The sequence below is a fragment of the Oncorhynchus mykiss genome, chromosome 15 (genome assembly GCF_013265735.2).
Source record: "Oncorhynchus mykiss isolate Arlee chromosome 15, USDA_OmykA_1.1, whole genome shotgun sequence".
Lineage (NCBI taxonomy): Eukaryota > Metazoa > Chordata > Actinopteri > Salmoniformes > Salmonidae > Oncorhynchus > Oncorhynchus mykiss.
In genome coordinates this window covers 35,309,116-35,331,539 of record NC_048579.1, presented here as the reverse complement: position 1 = coordinate 35,331,539, position 22,424 = coordinate 35,309,116, and the positions used below count along the sequence as shown (strand labels likewise).

General features: G+C 41.6%; 1 protein-coding gene across 2 annotated transcripts in view; it reads right to left on the bottom strand.

The window, feature by feature from the left end:
* Positions 1-22,424, bottom strand: part of LOC110490018 (cadherin-18) — a 368,917-nt gene that overhangs the window by 29,800 nt on the left and 316,693 nt on the right. For both annotated transcript variants that reach the window (XM_021563094.2, XM_021563095.2), the window contains 5 exons: positions 17,476-17,643; positions 15,869-16,056; positions 14,754-15,007; positions 7,643-7,779; positions 928-1,049 (listed from right to left, as the gene is read on the bottom strand). In XM_021563094.2, the coding sequence (XP_021418769.2) occupies positions 928-1,049; positions 7,643-7,779; positions 14,754-15,007; positions 15,869-16,056; positions 17,476-17,643 (869 nt within the window). The remainder of the gene's footprint in view (positions 1-927; positions 1,050-7,642; positions 7,780-14,753; positions 15,008-15,868; positions 16,057-17,475; positions 17,644-22,424) is intronic.

The window sequence follows — 22,424 nt, the reverse complement described above, 5'->3', positions numbered from 1 at the left end:
AGATGTAGTTATCTTATTTCATTCAAGTTTCTGTAGGAATGGTGACACTATCAAACCAATTTTTAAAGAAGTATTAGCTACATGGCTGTATGGCAAACCATCTCCACTGGTCCACCCCTGCTTGCACCTCCTCCCTGGAAGTGATTGTCCAAAATCTCTGCAGTATTCTTCATTGAAATGAATAAGAATCTACAAAGAGCAAATTGGAATGAGCTATGAGGAATTTTGAATGAGCAATCATTAACCCTCCCCTCTTTCTCACTCTGCTTGCTCCCCCTCTCTCTTTCACTCCCCTCTCCTTGCCACTCCTCTCTCTCTCTTTCTCTCTGTCTGTCTACCTTGTTTCCTTTCTCTCTCTTCTTCCGCCCAATCTCTCTCTCTCTCTCTCTCTCCAATTCAAGGGGCTTTATTGGCTGGGAAACATGTGTTAACATTGCCAAAGCAAATGAGGTTGATTGTATACAAAAGTGAAATAAACAATAAAAATCTCTCTCTTCTTCCGCCCAATGAATCAATCAATCTCTCTCTCTTCTTCTGCCCAATCTCTCTCTCCCTTCCTCCGCCCTCTCTCGCTCTCTCTCTCTCTCCAATTCAAGGGGCTTTATTGGAATGGGAAACATGTGTTAACATTGCCAAAGCAAGTGAGGTAGATAATATACAAAAGTGAAATAAACAATAAATCTCTCTCTCTCTCTCTCCTCTCTCTCTCTCTCTCTCTCTCTCTCTCTCTCTCTCTCTCTCTCTCTCTCTCTCTCTCTCTCTCTCTCTCTCTCTCTCTCTCTCTCTCTCTCTCTCTCTCTCTCTCTCTCTCTCTCTCTCTCTCTCTCTGTAGTCAGGTCAAGGGAGTTGACGAGAGATAATCCATAGCTCTCAGCACCTTCTGTCTCATGTGTGTGTGTATGTGTGTGCGCTACAGTTTATGCTCACCTGTCCTGGCCTTGAGCTCTCACACACAATGACCTCCTTGTCCTTGTTAATTTCAGGAGGGTTGTCGTTCACATCCAACACCTGCACAGTGACGGGGACATGGCTGAGGAGGCTAGGGTTGTCTAGAATAAAATACACACACAGAAATGAATAACATTAATAAAGGAAAAAACTGATCCTAGGTCATCACTCATACTCTTTATGAAACACTTTATGAATATGGCTCCTGAATTAACAATAACACAAACTGATAAAGTGGTATCCAACGGATCTGTTTTGCATTTTTTTTTGTATCTTTTAAAATCTTTTGTATTTTTACAATTGACTTGGTGGTAGACAACTTGACAAGATAATCTAGGAGTAGGAGGAGACAATGTTTACGGTCACGAAGCAAAGCGTTTTCTTAATTTACAGGCCAAAGAACAACACTAAGAACAATATATTTGTTATTTGAGTTACTTTAGCTTGCTGTGGGTGATGGATCATTTGGTTCCCATGCTTGCATAGGCGATTATTCAGCACATCAGACTAAGGGCCCAGTCTACCAAACCATGTGACTGTCTGTTCATGTGTAAAGGTACCACTCGCTCTGGCAGACAAATAACACTTCTGATGAAAATGTTGCTAATGAATTCAAGGAACAATACCTCCATTTACACAAATACATATTATGTATATTAAGTGCTCAATTTACTAAAATCTTACAATCTGGAGATTAAGCTGTATAGGTGTTATGAAGATTAATGTAACTACATTTTGGTTACTTCCCAAATGGCACTGTAATACAAACCTACTCATTCAAGGGTTTTTACTATTTTCAACATTGTAGAATAATAGTGAAGACATCAAAACTATGAAATAACACATATGGAATCATGTAGTAACCAATATATATTACATTTTAGATTCTTCAAAGTAACCACCCTTTGCCTTGATGATGGTGGGAACCACACATGCGGAGATCATCCATTCACATACTCTGCGTATCACAAAGACACGGCGGTTGGAACCAAAAATCTCAAATTTGGACTCATCAGACGAAAGGATAGATTTCCACCGGTCTAATGTCCATAACTTCTGTTTCTTAGCCCAAGAAAGTCTCTTCTTATTATTGGTGTCCTTATTAGTTAAATAATGTCCACCTGTGTGCAATCTAAGTGTCACATGATCTGTCACATGATCTCAGTATATATATATATATATATATATATATATATATATATAGTGCCTTGCGAAAGTATTCGGCCCCCTTGAACTTTGCGACCTTTTGACACATTTCAGGCTTCAAACATAAAGATATAAAACTGTATTTTTTTGTGAAGAATCAACAACAAGTGGGACACAATCATGAAGTGGAACGACATTTATTGGATATTTCAAACTTTTTTAACAAATCAAAAACTGAAAAATTGGGCGTGTAAAATTATTCAGCCCCCTTAAGTTAATACTTTGTAGCGCCACCTTTTGCTGCGATTGCAGCTGTAAGTCGCTTGGGGTATGTCTCTATCAGTTTTGCACATCGAGAGACTGATTTTTTTTCCCATTCCTCCTTGCAAAACAGCTCGAGCTCAGTGAGGTTGGATGGAGAGCATTTGTGAACAGCAGTTTTCAGTTCTTTCCACAGATTCTCGATTGGATTCAGGTCTGGACTTTGACTTGGCCATTCTAACACCTGGATATGTTTATTTTTGAACCATTCCATTGTAGATTTTGCTTTATGTTTTGGATCATTGTCTTGTTGGAAGACAAATCTCCGTCCCAGTCTCAGGTCTTTTGCAGACTCCATCAGGTTTTCTTCCAGAATGGTCCTGTATTTGGCTCCATCCATCTTCCCATCAAAACCATCTTCCCTGTCCCTGCTGAAGAAAAGCTTGCCCAAACCATGATGCTGCCACCACCATGTTTGACAGTGGGGACGATGTGGTCAGCTGTGTTGCTTTTACGCCAAACATAACGTTTTGCATTGTTGCCAAAAAGTTCAATTTTGGTTTCATCTGACCAGAGCACCTTCTTCCACATGTTTGGTGTGTCTCCCAAGTGGCTTGTGGCAAACTTTAAACGACACTTTTTATGGATATCTTTAAGAAATGGCTTTCTTCTTGCCACTCTTCCATAAAGGCCAGATTTGTGCAATATACGACTGATTGTTGTCCTATGGACAGAGTCTCCCACCTCAGCTGTAGATCTCTGCAGTTCATCCAGAGTGATCATGGGCCTCTTGGTTGCATCTCTGATCAGTCTTCTCCTTGTATGAGCTGAAAGTTTAGAGGGACGGCCAGGTCTTGGTAGATTTGCAGTGGTCTGATACTCCTTCCATTTCAATATTATCGCTTGCACAGTGCTCATTGGGATGTTTAAATCTTGGGAAATCTTTTTGTATCCAAATCCGGCTTTAAACTTCTTCACAACAGTATCTTGGACCTGCCTGGTGTGTTCCTTGTTCTTCATGATGCTCTCTGCGCTTTTAACGGACCTCTGAGACTATCACAGTGCAGGTGCATTTATACGGAGACTTGATTACACACAGGTGGATTGTATTTATCATCATTAGTTATTTAGGTCAACATTGGATCATTCAGAGATCCTCACTGAACTTCTGGAGAGAGTTTACTGCACTGAAAGTAAAGGGGCTGAATAATTTTGCACGCCCAATTTTTCAGTTTTTGATTTGTTAAAAAAGTTTGAAATATCCAATAAATGTCGTTCCACTTCATGATTGTGTCCCACTTGTTGTTGATTCTTCACAAAAAAATACAGTTTTATATCTTTATGTTTGAAGCCTGAAATGTGGGAAAAGGTCGCAAAGTTCAAGGGGGCCGAATACTTTCGCAAGGCACTGTAGGTCTGTAGCAGTTTGGCTCTAGAGTGTCTTCACCTTTGAAGAGGGGGATGATCGCGGTAGCTTTCCAATCTTTGGGAATCTCAGACGATATGAAAAAGAGGTTGAACAGGCTAGTGTTAGGGATTGCAACAATGTTGGCACATAATTTTAGAAAGAGAGGGTCCATATTGTCTAGCCCGGCTGATCTGTAGGGGTTCAGATTTTGCATCTCTTTCAGAACATCAGCTAACTGGATTTTTGGTGAAGGAGAAATGGGGGATGCACCTCTTAAGGCTCCCCTGAATTCTTTCAACATTTTGTTAAAAATCGCGCAACATTTCAACGTCCTGCTACTCATGCCAGGAATATAGTATATACATATGATTAGTATATGTGGATAGAAAACACTCTGACGTTTCTAAAACTGGTTAAAAAATGTCTGTGACTATAACAGAACGTGAACAGCAAGCGAAATCCCATGAAAAACCTGGTCACAAAAACCACCAAAAAGTATTCATCCGCCAGTCTCTGAATTGTCTATCGCAAGAGAAAATTGATAACGGTCAGGTTACAGTTCCTACAGCTTCCACACGATGTCGCCAGTACTGGCATTTTCATTGGTTTAAGTCCTTGGTGGAATGAGAAATAGGCCCTTCCTTTCCAGTAAACAGGAAGAGACTTATGGGAGAGAGACAAAGGACAATGATTTCAAGAGTAGCTGCTATTGAATACAGATCGCCCAGTGTTCAATTTGATCGATTATTAACGTTTACAAATACCTAAAGTTGGGTTACAAAAGTAGTTTGAAGTGTTTTGTCAAAGATTATAGGCAATTTATTTATTTTTAAAAAATGACGTTGCGTTTTGGAACGGAGCTTTTCCATGGATCAGACGGGCTATATAAATTGACATTTTGGGTATACATGGACGGATTTAATCGTGAAAAAGACCCAATTGTGATGTTTATGGGACATATAGGAGTGCCAACAAAGAAGCTCGTCAAAGGTAATGAATGTTTTATATTTTATTTCTGCGTTTTGTGTAGCGCCGGCTACGCTAATTATTTTGTTTACGTCCCCTTCAGGTATTTCGGGGTGTTGCATGCTATCAGATAATAGCTTCTCATGCTTTCGCTGAAAAGCATTTTAAAAATCTGACATGTTGGCTAGATTCACAACGAGTGTAGCTTTAATTCAGTACCCTGCATGTGTGTTTTAATGAAAGTTAGAGTTTTATCGAGTACTATTAGCATTTGGCATTGCGCACTTCCATTTCCTGTTGACTAGGTGGGACGCTAGCGTCTCACATGGCTTGATTAAGTGAGATGCTGTGGGGGGTGCAGGGCAGTTGACCGGGGTAGGGGTAGCCAGGTGGAAAGCATGGCCAGCCGTAGAAAAATGCTTATTGAAATGTTCAATTATGCAGGATTTATCAGTGGTGACAATGTTTCCCAGCCTCAGTGCAGTGGGCAGCTGGGAGGAGGTGCTCTTATTCTCATGCATGTTTCAGTGTTATTTGCCTCGAAGCGAGCATAGAATGACTTTAGTTCGTCTGTGAGGCTCGTGTCACCGGGCAGCTTTCGGCTGTGCTTCCCTTTGTTGTCTGTAATGGTTTGCAAGCCCTGCCACATCCAACATTGTCAGAGCCGGTGTAGTACGATTCGATCTTAGTCCTGTATTGACACTTTGTCTGTTTGATGGTTCATCGGAGGGCATAGTGGGATTTCTTATAATCTTCTGGGTTAGAGTCCTGCTTCTTCAAAATGGCAGCAATACCCTTTAGCTCAGTGCGGATGTTGCCTGTAATCCATGGCTTCTGGTTGGGTATGTATGTACGGTCACTGTGGGGATGACGTCATCAATGCACTCATTGATGAAGCCAATTACTAAAATGGGGAACTCCTCAATGCCATCGGAGGAATCCTGGAACATATTCCAGTCTGTGCTAGCAAAACAGTCCTGAAGCCTAGCATCTGTTTCATCTGATCACTTTTTTATAGATTTAGTCACTGATGCTTCCTTCTTTAATTTTTGCTTGTAAGCAGGAATCAGGAGGATATAATTATGGTCAGATTTGCCAAATGGATGGCGAGAGAGATCAAGGTATGCGTCTCTGTGTGTGGAGAAAAGGTGGTCCAGAGTTTTTTTCTCCTCTGATTGCACATTTAACATGCTGATAGAAATTTGTTAAAACTGATTTAAGTTTCCCTAAATTAAAGTCCCCTGCTACAAGGAGCGCCGCCTCTGGGTGAGCGTTTTCTTGTTTGCTTATGGCGGGAATACAGCTCATTCAATTCTGTCTTAGTGCCAGCCTCTGACTGTAGTGGTATGTAAAACAGTTAAGAAAAATACAGACGAAGACTCTCTCGGTAGATAGTGTGGTCTACATCATATCATGAGGTACTCTACCTTAGGCGAGCAATAGCTCGAGACTTCCTTAGATACCGTGCATGTGATGGCCTACATGGCATTCTACACATTTTCTAGCTTAAGTGGTGCAGTTAGTACGATATGCCAGTTGAAAATTATAGTATAGAATATACTGTATATAAAAATGAATCCCTTTCAATATTAATAGTAGCATGAAGAGCTCTTATATATCTTGAAATGTATATCATGACGTTTATATGAGATGTACAATCTCAATTATATACAATACAACTCAAGTGGAAATAATAGCGAGAGCTATGCCTATTCCTTCCAAATTCCAAATAACAGCAGTTATAATGGGTTACTAGCTTCTTCATCCGACTCCTACTTAACCAGCAGTAAGACTGAAGTTCTAATTCTGTGCAGGAGATATAAACAAATTGAAAGCATTTTCAAATGTCATTTTTCCAACTCTCATGGAGCAATTTTCCAACTATTAATGACCCATGCATAATGATACACTTTTAAAGGCAACTATATTATGGAAATGAAACAACAGTAAATATGTTCAATAAAATGTGCTATGAATAAACTGTTAAAAGCCTTGGAACATCCACCAAACACACTCTCTATATAGTCATGCTTTAGATTTCAGAACATCATTTTGGAAACGGCAACAACAATTACATAACCAGAATAGTAGTGTTTTAATATAAGTTATAAAACACAATAACATATAATTTTGATCACCATTAAATATTAATACGACAGTCATTAAAGGATCATGTGTTTGTGTCCCAAATAGCATAATTTGTCAGATTCTCTGTAATAATGGTATGGGAATAATAATAATGCAAGTGGTTTCTTGCGTCAAACAACACAACATTTTCAGTCACCCCCTTATCTGAAGGACAAGTGGATAAACAGGTTAATGTCAAGCCCTGCATGCTTGATGTCAAGCCCTGCAAGTCTGATGGAATGTAGGTCTACAATGAACACCACACATTGGCTGCTACTGTAGGCTGAATGATAGAACAGCTATTTCCATGATAAAATGTTATGGGATCTCGTTTTTGATGGTAAGCCACTTTGGTAGGCCTACATTATGATCAAATAGCCACGGTAGCCTACTTGGCCACTCTTACTTAAAGCTGGTATTGCCACAGTGTTCATCGTAAACGCGTGCTGGAAGTTGCACATAACTACTTGTCTCTGTGCTATTATGAGTTAGGGAGGTAAAGCCAGGAAAATGGTTTGTGAAAAGGCTAAAGGAAATGCTAAAAGATTTCATAAGATCAGAACAAGAAAAGATACATTGATTGACACTTCACTAACCTCACCTATACCAGTGTGGTTTTAATAACGCCTCCTAAACCTCCACAGATTTTATATTTCATGCTTGAGGATATGCACGCGCATGCGCACACACACACACACACACACACACACACACACACACACACACACACACACACACACACACACACACACTGCTGCAGTATGAATGGAAACCCTGGGTACCTACCAACCTCCGAAGCTATCACAGTGATGTTATGCCATGGCATGTCCTCCCGGTCCAGACTCTGGGTAGTCTTTATAACTCCGCTGTCCATGTCGATGTTGAAATACTTATCGCTGTGCTCACTGTGGTCGATGAAATACCTATTTTGAGAAAGGAGGCTTACATGAATACTGCATTTGCACAGTCTAAGAAACATTTCAAGCAGACCTGAGGAAATGGGAAATTCATCACAATGCAAAAATGAATTACCCTTGAAGGGTTGATGTCAAACATATCGTTATGTGCCATGGGGTCTACGGTCAACAGTGCAAAGGGTTTGTTTCAGACACTACAGTGCTTGCATCCCAATGGCACCCTATTCCGTATATACAGTACCTTGGAAAAGTATTCAATCCCCTTGGCGTTTTTCCTATTTTGTTTCATTACAACCTGTAATTTCAATGTATTTTTATTTGGATTTCATGTCATAGACTTACACAAAATAGTCCAAATTGGTGAAGTGTGTAAGGGTTGTCGCCGGGAGAAAGGGAGGAGGACCAAAGTGCAACGTGGTAAGTGTTAATGATGATTTTAATTAAAGAAAGCTGACTTGAATTTACAAAAACCGAATTAGTACCGTGTGGCCCAAACACTCACACGGAAACAAAGACCCACAAACCAAAAGTGAAACCCAGGCTACCTAAGTATGATTCTCAATTAGAGACAACTAACGACACCTGCCTCTGATTGAGAACACAAAAACCAACATTGAAAAAAAAACAGACTGCCCACCCCAACTCACGCCCTGACCATACTAAAACAAAGAATAAAATAATAGAACTATGGTCAGAACGTGACAGTACCCCCCAAAAGGTGCGGACTCCGACCGCAAAACCTGAACCTATAGGGGAGGGTCTGGGTAGGCGTCTGTTCGCGGTGGCGGCTCTGGCGCGGGACGTGGACCCCACTTCACCACAGTTTTTGTCTGCCTCCTCAACCGCCCCCATGGCCCCTTACGAGCGGCAACCCTCGCAGCCGACCTCGGACTGGGGACCCTCGCCACGGGTCCCGAATGGACGGGAGATTCCGGCAGCATAGGACAGGAGGGAGACTCCGGCAGTGCCGGACAGGTGGGAGACTCTGGCAGCTCCGGAGTGAAGGGCGATTCTGGCATCGCCTGGCTAACTGACGGCTCTGGCAGCTCCTGGTTGACTGACGACTCTGGCAGCTCCTGGCTGACTGACGGCTCTGGCAGCTCCTGGCTGGCTGACGGCTCTGGCAGCTCCTGGCTGACTGGCGGCTCTGGCGGCTCCTGGCTGGCTGACTGCTCTGGAGGCTCCTGGCTGACTAGCGGCTCTGGCAGCTCATGGCTGACTGGCGGCTCTGGCTGCTCCTGGCTGACTGGCGGCTTTGGCGGCTCAGCACAGATTGGCGGCTTTGGCGGCTCAGCACAGATTGGCGGCTCTGGGGGCTCAGGACAGATGGGAGACTCTGGCGGCTCAGGACAGACGGGAGACTCTGGCGGCTCAGGACAGACAGGAGACTCTGGCGGCTCAGGACAGACGGGAGACTCTGGCGCCTCAGGACAGACGGGAGACTCTGGCGCCTCAGGACAGATGGGAGAATCTGGCGGCTCAGGACAGACGGGAGACTCTGGCGGCTCAGGACAGACGGGAGACTCTGGCGGCTCAGGACAGACGGGAGACTCTGGCAGCTCAGGACAGACGGGAGACTCTGGTGGCTCAGGACAGACGGGAGACTGACAGCGCTGGGCAGGCGGGAGCACCTGTAGGGAGAAGACGGAGAGACAGCCTGGTGCGGGGGGCTGCCACCGGAGGGCTGGCGCGTGGAGGTGGCACCGGATAGACCGGACCGTGCAGGCGCACTGGAGCTCTTGAGCACCGAGCCTGCCCAACCTTACCTGGTTGAATGCCAGACCAGTGCGGCGAGGTGGAATAGCCCGCAATGGGCTGTGCTGGCGAACCGGGGACACCATTTCTAAGGCTGGTGCCATGTACGCCGGCCTGAGGAGACGTACTGGAGACCAAATGCGTAGAGCCAGCTTCATGGCACCTGGCTCGATGCCCACTCTAGCCTGGCCGATACGAGGAGCTGGAATGTACCGCACCGGGCTATGCACACGCACCGGGGACACCGTGCGCTCCACCGCATAACACGGTGCCTGCCCGGTCCATCTCGCTCTCCGGTAAGCACGGGAAGTTGGTGCAGGTCTCCGACCTGCCTTCGCCACACTCCCCGTGTGCCACCCCCCAACACATTTTTGGGGCTGCCTCTCGGGCTTCCTTGCCAGCCGTGTTCCCTGGTATCGCTGGCTCCTCTCTCCGGCTGCCTCTGCCCTCCTAGCTGCCTCCACCTGTTCCCATGGGAGGCGATCCCTTCCATCCAGGATCTCCTCCCATATGTAGCAACCCTTGCCATCCAAAGCATCCTCACATGTCCAGGAGTCCTGACATCGCTGCTGCTGCTGCCCGTTACCACGGTGCTTGGTCCTTTGTGGTGGGTGTTTCCGTGTGAGTGTTTGGGCCACACGGTACTGTTTTGCTTTTCGTTTTGTTCACATCGTTTATTGTTTTGTATTTCAGTGTTCAGTTCATTTCAATTAAATATCATCATGAACACTTACCGGTCCGATGGTCCAATCCTTCTTCCACCTCTGAATGCCGTTACAAAGTGTAATTAAAAATTACTTATTTAAAAAAATGATACAAAATTAAAAACAGAGAAGTGGTTTGTGCATATTTATTCACCCCCTGTGCTAAGAAGCCCCTAAATAAGATCTGGTGCAACCAATTACCTTCATAAGTCATATAATTAGTTAAATAATGTCCACCTGTATGCAATCTAAGTGTCACATGATCTGTCACATGATCTCAGTGTATACATACACCTGTTCTGAAAGGCCCCAGAGTCTGCAACACCACTAAGCAAGGGGCACCACCACGCAAGCAGCAATATGAAGACCAAGGAGCACTCCAAACAGGTCAGGGACAAAGTTGTGGAGAAGTACAGATCAGCGGAGATTGGAGTATCTGTCCATAGGACCACTTTAAGCCGTACACTCCACAGGGCTGAGCTTTAGGAAAGAGTGGCCAGAAAAAAAGCCATTGCTTGAAGAAAACAATAAGCAAACACGTTTGGTGTTCACCAAAAGGCATGTGCGAGACTCCACAAACATATGGAAGAAGGTACTCTGCTCAGATGAGACTAAAATGGAGCTTTTAGGCCATCAAGGATAACGTTATGTCTGGTAAAATCCCAACACCTCGCATTACCCCGAGAACGCCATCCCCACAGTGAAGCATGGTGGTGGCAGAATCATGCTTTGGGGAAACAAGGGGAAACATTAAAATGTCTTGGAATGGCCTAGTCAAAGCTCCGACCTCAATCCACTTGAGAATCTATCGTATGACTTAAAGATTGCTGTACACCAGCGGAACCCATCCAACTTGAAGGGGCTGGAGCAGTTTTGCCTTGAAAAATGGGCAAAAACCCAGTGGTTAGATGTGCCAAGCTTATAGAGACATACCCCAAGAGACTTGCAGCTACAGTGCCTTGCGAAAGTATTCGGCCCCCTTGAACTTTGCGACCTTTTGCCACATTTCAGGCTTCAAACATAAAGATATAAAACTGTATTTTTTTGTGAAGAATCAACAACAAGTGGGACACAATCATGAAGTGGAACGACATTTATTGGATATTTCAAACTTTTTTAACAAATCAAAAACTGAAAAATTGGGCGTGCAAAATTATTCAGCCCCCTTAAGTTAATACTTTGTAGCGCCACCTTTTGCTGCGATTACAGCTGTAAGTCGCTTGGGGTATGTCTCTATCAGTTTTGCACATTGAGAGACTGAAATTTTTTCCCATTCCTCCTTGCAAAACAGCTCGAGCTCAGTGAGGTTGGATGGAGAGCATTTGTGAACAGCAGTTTTCAGTTCTTTCCACAGATTCTCGATTGGATTCAGGTCTGGACTTTGACTTGGCCATTCTAACCCCTGGATATGTTTATTTTTGAACCATTCCAATGTAGATTTTGCTTTATGTTTTGGATCATTGTCTTGTTGGAAGACAAATCTCCGTCCCAGTCTCAGGTCTTTTGCAGACTCCATCAGGTTCTCTTCCAGAATGGTCCTGTATTTGGCTCCATCCATCTTCCCATCAATTTTAACCATCTTCCCTGTCCCTGCTGAAGAAAAGCAGGCCCAAACCATGATGCTGCCACCACCATGTTTGACAGTGGGGATGATGTGTTCAGCTATGTTGCTTTTACGCCAAACATAACGTTTTTAATTGTTGCCAAAAAGTTCAATTTTGGTTTCATCTGACCAGAGCACCTTCTTCCACATGTTTGGTGTGTCTCCCAGGTGGCTTGTGGCAAACTTTAAAGAACACTTTTTATGGATATCTTTAAGAAATGGCTTTCTTCTTGCCACTCTTCCATAAAGGCCAGATTTGTGCAATATACGACTGATTGTTGTCCTATGGACAGAGTCTCCCACCTCAGCTGTAGATCTCTGCAGTTCATCCAGAATGATCATGGGCCTCTTGGCTGCATCTCTGATCAGTCTTCTCCTTGTATGAGCTGAAAGTTTAGAGGGACGGCCAGGTCTTAGTAGATTTGCAGTGGTCTGATACTCCTTCCATTTCAATATTATCGCTTGCACAGTGCTCCTTGGGATGTTTAAAGCTTGGGAAATCTTTTTTAATCCAAATCCGGCTTTAAACTTCTTCACAACAGTATCTCGGTGTATCTCAGCCTGGTGTGTTCCTTGTTCTTCATGATGCTCTCTGCACTTTTAACGGACCTCTGAGACTATCACAGTGCAGGTGCATTTATACGGAGACTTGATTACACTCAGGTGGATTGTATTTATCATCATTAGTCATTTAGGTCAACATTGGATCATTCAGAGATCTTCACTGAACTTCTGGAGAGAGTTTGCTGCACTGAAAGTAAAGGGGCTGAATAATTTTGCACGCCCAATTTTTCAGTTTTTGATTTGTTAAAAAAGTTTGAAATATCCAATAAATGTCGTTCCACTTCATGATTGTGTCCCACTTGTTGTTGGTTCTTCGCAAAAAAATACAGTTTTATATCTTTACGTTTGAAGCCTGAAATGTGGCAAAAGGTCGCAAAGTTCAAGGGGGCCGAATACTTTCGCAAGGCACTGTATAATTGTTGCAAAAAGGTGGCTCTACAAAGTATTGTCTTTGCAGGGGGTGAATAGTCATGCATGCTCAAGTTTTTTTGGGGGTCTTATTTCTTGTTTGTTTCACAATTTAAAAAAATTGCTTCTTCAAGGTGGTAGGCATGTTGTTTAAATCAAATGATACAAACCCCCCAAAAATCGATTTTAATTCCAGGTTGTAAGCCAACAAAGTAGGAAAAATGCCAAGGGGGTGAATAGTTTCGCAAGGCACTGTAAGTAGCACTTTCAATTTGACCAAAGTAGTGCACTATATAGGGAATAGGGTGTCATTTGGGATTCAGTCAGTCAGTAAATGGATTCAGGGCACTAATGTTGAAGACTCACTGAAATTCGTTAACAGCAATTATCCAGGGCTCTTTAAAGAGAGGAATGTTTTGTGTAATAACGTTTTGATGTGTGATAGTAACATTGTATTAATGGTCCTCCACCGGTTCTCCACAGTCTTTACTAAGTCATTAAAATGCATCAAAAGATGTCTTGAACAGAGAACAAGAACTTTGTTCATGTATGTTTATGTTCCTTATAAGACTGTTATTATGTATGAAATGAACACCGAATGTGTGGTTGGTAATTTATCTTTTCATTTCCATTTGCACCACTAATTCAGTAATGGTTCTCAGTAATAATATATGTTGGCCATTTTCTATTGTCAAACATTCACTAATGACCTATGCTCCTTGTAGGAGACAAGTGTTTAGGTCAAGTGAGTCAAGCATAGAGCTTTATAAAAAAATATGTTAGTACTATGAAAGAAGACCATCTACAAGTGCCCTACAAGTATGACTCAGGTTATTAAATGTCTCACTTTCAGAGGGACATGAAACTGTCAGAACATACCAGACTACTGGCCTTGTTTCCTTGTATATCAAAGGAGCATAGCTAAAACATGAGGCAAAAACAACATCAGCGATCATAGAGAAAGAGACTGCTATCTGCCCCTACTGCATTTTGACACATGCCATCCGTCAACCGCCAACACAGGGAATATTCTTCCGTGGCATTGTTGTTTTTTCTATCTTTTATTTTTCCCAGTTCAAATGGATGTCCTCCAAACATTTCCCATTTTCTCTTTCTGTCTGGTGGAGAACAGTGAGAGAGCAGTAAGACTGGATGAGGGGGAGGTATCCCACCAAGACCCTTTCATATGTAGATTTCCTTTTTGTTTACCACAAATCCCTTTAAAATATCTTAAGATTCTTATGTTGAATCAACCATTCTTATTATTTATTTTTAGACTGTCTGTGCCTCTATCTCTACTTGAAAATGTATTATAGATACCTATTTCTTCATTAAGGGGCAGAGCTTGTCTTTTGCAGATATGGTGGAAAGAGATATGGGCACAATAACACGTGAAGGGACTGAGGTTCAGTGCTTAATGCAGTTGAAGAATTCCCTAAGCCCCATATGTACAGCATGGTGGTTCACCAAGCCAAGATCTTGTATCATGTAATAGGGACTATTAGATTGCAATCTACTGGTGTATGGGTAATATATCTGATATGAGTTTATGACACAACTCCCTCTTCATTTCTTGAAAAGGGGAAAATTAATTCAAGGTTTTTAGAGGCTGAATGGCCTTAAGCTTTTAGACATGATAGTGAGTGCAGAGTTTTTTTTTTGCGGGGGGGGGGGGGGGGGGGGTGATTATAATGTCTTCGGGCACCTGAATAGATGTATATGTATGTAAACAGTAGTATTAACTGTACAATATGTGTGCATGATGTCTGTACATATACAGTATATATTATCTCGTAAAACATAACAGAGTGCACACGATATATGTTAGCAGATCCTGTACTATCCAGGATACGAATGCAGTGCACTGGTCAAACGTAGTCCACTATATAGGGCATAGGGTGTCATTTGGGATGCTAAAAGAGAATACATTGGCTCCAAGCTCTTACCTGACATGACTGTTTTTGCTGTCTGGATCCCTGGCAGTTACAGCCCCCACCTCTCTACCAATCCGAGCGTTCTCATAAACATCCATGATGTAATAGTCCATAGAGAATACAGGCGGTTCGTCCACATCTCCCACAGTGATCTTTAGGGTGGCAGTATCTTTGAAAGGACCAAGGTAGGAAAAAAGAGGCTCCAAGTGGCTATTCACTCCCTCAATTTGAAGGGTGTAGGTCTTCTTCCTCTCGTAGTTCAGTGGCTGTGTGTCCAGGAAAAAGGCACCAGGAAAAAATGCAGGATTAGGAACAGACTTCATTCCACTTGTGTACCATGTAATTACAATGCAAGTAGCCTATTAAAGTACTATATAAAATGTTAATATATTTTTTTTACAAAAATATTAACAGCATTATTACACAGGAATAGAGCATCTACTCTCTTCTCCCAAAGTATGCACTGTGGATTTTTACAATGGTGGAAACTTCCTTCAACTAATCCTTACACCAATGCTATGTTGTTATATCGTTAAAGGTGAGTGTGCAAGTGCAAATGGTTGAACATCTTCCTTATAGTGATTCAACAAGATCTTAAAGGATTGGTTTGCTATTTTTAACCAAATCTCTATTTTGTATGAAAATAGCATGTTATAGAAGGGTCAAGACACTTTTTTAGCGACACATTTCCATGTGTGCGCATGTGCGTGCTTTCCATTGTGGTGATACGAGTAACGAGAAAGCACGTGCATGTTCGCACACGGAAATGTTTTGTTCGTGTCCAACCAAATTAAACAGTACGTTACAGATAGAGTTTGGAATTACACAATTTCACGTGTGCAACATCTAAAGACCTGCATCCCTATATTGAGAGCTTTGAGGAAGTCTATTGTGGGTGGGGTAAGTTTCTCAAAAGTCTTTTAAGCACTTACAAAATCGTAACATATTTATACACATATATATAAAAACGGGTCCCCGAAAATTGTGCACAATTGTGTACAACATCATCCATTTCATGTGATATATATATATAAGACTTTTGGACTTTTGATCCATTTTGGCTTGTGAGCGCTACTTTCAAAACTACTGGCTAAAATCATACAAAACCTTAATACTCTGTTGTTTACCTTCTTGAGGCTGATGATTCCCTCCCTGGTGTCCCTGTCAGTGTTGATGGAGAACATGGCTGCTCCTTCGGAGTTGATGATGCTGTACTTGATCTCTGCATTGACTCCAAGGTCCTCGTCATTGGCTTTTATCTTCCCCACTGGCTTGCCAACCTGGGCCGACTCAGGGACGTACAGCTGGTAATTTTCTGTTGACCATGAGCATAACAATACAGCCATTTAGAAAAAGCTTAACATCACTAGTTGGTGACATATTTTGGGCTGATTGTCCAAATGATTATGTTTTTTAGCTGTGTCACCCTGAAATTACTTCACAGATGCTCCTTGAATTGCTACTTAATGCCCTTCGAAATCATGTCGGAATGCTTGACTCAACATTTAGACCTGAAATGTGTCTGAGGGTACTTTAATAGTGTTGACTTTAACAACCTCTTGAGTGTAGGGGGCAGTATTTTGATGTTTGGATGAAAAAATGTACCCACATTAAACTGCCCATTTCTCAGGCTAAGAAATCTAGAATATGCATATAAGATTAGGATAGAAAACACTCAAAAGTTTCCAAAACTGTTCAACTGTTGTCTGTGAGTATAACAGAACTGAAATTGCAGGTGAAAACCTGAGGAAAATCAAACCAGGAAGTGGCTTCTATTTGGAAAGCTCCATGTTCCATAGCCTGCCTTCGCTCCATTTAAAGGGATATCAACCAGCTTCCCCATGGTGTGAACAGTCTTTAGACATAGTTTCAGGCTTTTATTTTGAAAAATGAGCGAGCAAGATCACATTGCGTCATTGTATGGCTGGGTGCCAGCAGCGTTTTGTATGCGCAACAGCTTGGTGCAGCCATTTTCTCTCTCTCTACTACTGAAAAAGCTACATTCCCGGTTGATGTATTATCGATTATACTGTGTATTATAAAAATGTTCAGATGTTCAGTGTTACAGCAACATAACATTAAAATGTTCAAGCTATTTTTTGATGTTGTTGCCTGCATGGCATTTGATGAGGTCCATTTTGAGACCAAATTTTCTATTAATATTTGATTATTATGACATGATAGGATAGATAAAAAATACATTAAAATCATGATTCATAATTGGTGCAATTTTAGTCAATGCTATGCTCCTCTAAATAATGTCTGTTGCACACATCTGTTATATATTAAAGATGGAGCCTACTGACAGTCAATTAAAGCTGATGAGTTTCTATATTGAAGCTCTATCTATATGAGTGAGGAGGAGTATATCATGATTCTTCTATAGATAGATGAGAACACTCCATTTATAATTGGCCTACTAAAAATACACTCAAAAGGATCTCATGCCAGTCACGAGAAGAGTCTCTGAGAAGCACTGCTGTTTATCAATCAAAGTAATTAGTATTTAGCAGAAATAGATAGCAGATGTCTTAGATACCGTTAAGCCTTGAAATCCAAGTGATATGGAGTAACTGGGCCACGCAAATGGTGGGAAACATTGCAGATATAAATTATACAAATAGTCTGATGTGATTCCTTATTCCAGATGTGCGAGAGGCATGTTTGTTGTATTTCTCTCTGAATGTTACACACCGTTTTGCCTGCTGAATTTAGCCATGGTATCTATACTCACTTTGCGGGAACTTGGGAGGGTTGTCGTTGACGTCGGTGAGGGTGATGTTGATAGTGGTGGATCCAGAAAGTCCTCCAACTGATCCTGCCATGTCTTTGGCTTGAATGACTACAGCATAGTGTTCTCTCGCCTCCCGGTCCATGTTGGCTAAGGCAGTCCTGATGACTCCTGGATGCGGAGAAAAGAATATAAGAATAGCAATGTTACTACTGTACTGTATGAATACCAATGTTACTATTGTACTATTCGGCTAAGGCCACACAGTTTAGAACTGAAGCCATCCTGGACAGGGGGAGAAGAATAGCGAAGTACCTCTGTTACCAATGAATACCAATGTTTCTACTGTACTGCATGGCTAATTGATGACTCCTGGACAGGAGAAGAATAGAGGAATTAAAATATTACTATGGATATCTATGTTAGTACAGTGTTAATACCAATGTCAGTATTATGACTACCAATGTTTTTTCTGCATGAATAGAGATTTCTAGAGTCACTTGACTTGAATAAATCAAAGGATGAATTCTTGAGATTAATATGGTATTCCTCTTGTTATTTGGGTAAGGGTGACAATGGAAAAAACAGAAGCAGTAATAGAGCTTATAGGGCCAATGACCTTAGGCTCTTTAATTTACAGTAACTAATAATGCAAGGTTGGAAAATACAGGCAACTGCCAAACTAATGGAAACACTTGCCAGGGAGCCAACGTATATTGAAAGCAGCTGCTCCCACACAGGTGTGGTTCCTGAGGTAATTAAACAATAAAAATCCCCTCATGCTTAGGGTGATGTGAAAAAATGCTGGGCAAGCCATTATTTTGGCCATTATTTTTGCTCTCCATGGCTATGCCGCCATAAAATGACCATGCCTGCATCCACAGGGCACGGGTGGTTTGAATGGTTTGATGAGCATAAAAACAAGGTAAACCATATGTCATGGCCGTCTTAGTCACCAGATCACAACCCAAATGAACACTTATGGGAGATTCTGGAGCGGCTCCTGAGACAGCATTTCCCACCACCATCAACAAAAAAAAACGAATTATGGATTTTATTGTGGAATAAATCTCTCACATTCCTCCAATAGAGTTCCAGACACGTGTAGCATCTATGTCAAGGTGCATTGAAGCTGTTCTGACTCGTGATGGCCCAAAGCCCTATTCCTTGTAGATTCGGAGGGGAGAAAGTTGTGGTGTATAAGTTATTAAAGCAATGTGCCATTACTGTCTAGGCCAGAATTTGGATTCTGACAAGGGCCTTGTGAGAAATAATCATTCAGTTTGACAGTTTATTTAAAAGATGCATAACATAAAAATAGGCTGCTCCAACATCCTTTCGATCTTGATTGTCCAAATGTTTCATTGCCAAGGTTAGCCTTTCTACACTTTCCAATATATTTCAAATGACTATGCAACCTTGGTAAGGCAGAGAATGCAGCCTTCCCCAAAGGACCCATTCAATCATGTTTATCACTATAATAATGCAGGATATAGCTCCATGTACTTTCTACTAGGGTTAAACAGATATTCTGAATCAATGCATAGTACAGTACTGTACATATAGTACAAAAGAAAGTTCATGTCACTGTCCAAATTGCGTAAATTACCCAGTGCTCAATCCAATGTAATAGATTCCATGCCTGTTGAAGCTAGTACTGATATTTCATTCCCACACATTGTAAAGTAAAGAATATACACACTCTGGTAATGATTAGTATGTGTGTGAGGGGATTAAAGTGCCTCACTGTCTCGCCCCTCTGTGCACTGAAACCAGATCAAGGACTGGGATTTAATATGTGTTGCCTGTTACTTCAGTTCTCAGTCTCAATCTCTCTCACTCTCTGTCTCCCAGAGGCAAAACACCTTGAGCAACTGTTGAACTTGTATTCCTGTGAACCTTTGTGTGAACTGACTCTAACAGCAATCTACAGAAAACAGCAGGGTCTCGGCTGTGATGTCTATAATATAGAATATAATAATGACATAGTAGTTGGTATAGTCGGTAGCTGTGATAAAAAAAACTAGTACACACACACACACTTCTCTTCAGTAGCAATCAGTCCATTTCGTATCTTGATCAATATTTTTACAAGGTTATAGAAAAGATCAGTGGTCGCATTGTGTGATTTAATCTGTACAAGGCCCATTGAAAAGTATGTCAATTTTAGTGTGAGTTTGCAGGATATGGGTTGTTTACTTTTCACAATATCAGGAACGTTCCAGGAGACAATTGTTCATTTCTCTGTATAAAAGTGCAGTTTGTCTTGTTTTCCTATTTTCTTACTCAACCCTTTCGACGTCCTTCTTGCTTGAGGGGAAAAAATATCTGCTTAAAATTTGTAAGGTTGTTTCTGCATGTGTGAAAATCCTTGAAGTAGCAAACAAACAAAATGAAGGTGTGGGGCTCAAACGAGCACAGAATTAGTTACAATCTTCTCAGTTACAAGCCCACCGTTGCAATCAAATCAATACACATTCATGTGGACAAGAAATGGGAAGCCTAAATGACTTGTACTATTATGTGTATATCCAATGTACAGTATTTGCAATATGGTTTTAATAGTACTGAACAAAATGCATCTATTTGATTTTGGTAGGAGAGAGATATTGTATCAAGAATTAATGACCTATCAATGACATATCCTATCTGTTTGAAGAGAAAAATAGTTTGTTGTTTTCCATTACTGGTCCTACTTGACATTGTTGATCTATAAACAAATCTTATTCTCTTGTATAGTGACCGGTTTCAAAGCCATCTTTGCATTCTAACTAACTGTTTCTGTTTGTTTTCATTATCCTGCTGGGTATAGTTCATCTATAGATAAACCTGATTCTCTTGTTTTCTTAGAATACGTTGATCGAAATCCAAAAACAAAGCCATAATTAGATTCTATCAAGAGCCTAATTTCCGGTTTGGACAAAAGAGGCACTACTAATATATATTTTCTTACAGACATTATTTGCTCTCTCTCTATTCAGGAGGATGCTATAGGCAGAAGCTAGTCCAATCCACTTGTCTTGGGCAGAATAATCACTATACATGGGTTAAAGAGCGATGCCTTCCAGGGGATTTGAGAGGTTAGGTTACATATCAAATTGCGTCCCAAATGGCACCCTGTTCCCTACATAATGCACTACTTATGACGAGAGCCCTATGGCCCTGGTCAAAGTAGTGCATTATATAGGGGATAGGGTGCCATTTGGGACGGAGCCACCATCTGTCACCCAGGAGAACGGATACAGTAGTTCAGTTGTCTGTACTCTCGAATCCTGTCCAGCTGATCTCCACACCACAGTAGTCTTCCATCTAACAGCAGAGATAGATGGCTTTTAGCATACAATAAGAGTATGCTGTGCTGCCTGGCAAATAGCTGTGACAAAAAAAAATATCACAACAGGGTGGCCTCGTGATGCCAAAGTATACAGTAGTCAGTCATGTGTCTGTCTATCACATGGCATAGGCTACCATTGGCAGCATAACACACATTCCATATGTTGATATATCTTGTGCACTGTTCAAGATTGTCTGGAATCTGGAAAGAATTTAACCTTTCAAAACTTATTCCATGAATAGCTACGTAAGTGAACTCGATAGGAAAGGAATGCATGCTTGATTTCACCTTAGCCGATACAGTACTCATGCATGAAATAACCGTAACCTTTACTGTTCATTCATTTTAAAATTCCTCAGATATGAGATATTCCAAGACATATGTCCCAAATTGCACTTTATTCCCTATTTAGTGCACTACTTTTGACAAGGGCATATAGGGCTCGGGTCAAAATTTGTGCACTATATAGGGAATAGGGTGACATTTGAGACACAGCCTAAGACGTTTACCTGGCACACCGTACATACAGTACAATGGTGGGTCTAGGCCAATGAGGTTCCAAGATATTAAATGGAGCCGGGGCATTACTTAACCCTGGCTCCCAAAGAAGCAGAAGACCTTGGCACATGGACACACTTTCCATTAAAACAACACAAAGACGGAGGATCTGACATTTACGGTTGCTTATTCCTGCTTTACTCACAAAGGCACATCGCTCCAGAGCAATCACTCACTGAGCATTGTTTATGAACAATGAGCACAACCCTACTAAGAAGTATAAAATGTGTTTTGGCTCTGGATATTCTGCACTCTTCCATCTACAGTGCATACAGAAAGTATTTTTCACCCCTTACATTTTTCCACATTTTCTTGTGTTACAAAGCCTTGTTGTGTTACAAAGCCTTGATGTGTTACAAAGCCTTGTTGTGTTACAAATCTAGACAAAACACTAAGGTCAACATGTATATATTTATTTGACATTTATTAAACATGCATGAAAAAACAACACTGATATACACTGAGTGTACAAAACATCAAAAATACCTGCTCTTTCCATGACATAGACTGACCAGGTGAGTCCAGGTGAAAGCTACTGATTCTTTATTGATGTCCCCTGTTAAATCCACTTCAAGCAGTGCAGACGAAGGGGAGGAGACAGGTTAAAGAAATACTTTTAAGCCTTGAGACAACAGAGACTTGCATTGTGTCTGTGTGTCATTCAGAGGTTGAATGGCAAGACACAAATTGTAAGTGCCTTTTAACAATATTAGGTGCCAGGCACACCGTGTTTTTTGCCAAGAACTACAATGCGGCTGGATTTTTCACGAGCAACAGTTTCCAAGGGGTATCAAGAATGGCCCACCACCCAAAGGACATCCAGTCAACTTGACACAACTGTGGGAAGCATTGGAATAAGCATGGGCCAGCATCCCTGTGGAACACTTTTGATACCTTGTAGAGTCCATGCTTGACGAATTGAGGATGTTCTGAGGGCAAAAGGCGGAGGGTATACTCAGTGTATCTTGATTAGATAAGTATTCATAAGTATTCACTGCTGCCAACATACTGACTCAAATCTCTAGCCACTTTATCAATTAAAAATTGGATGTAATAAATG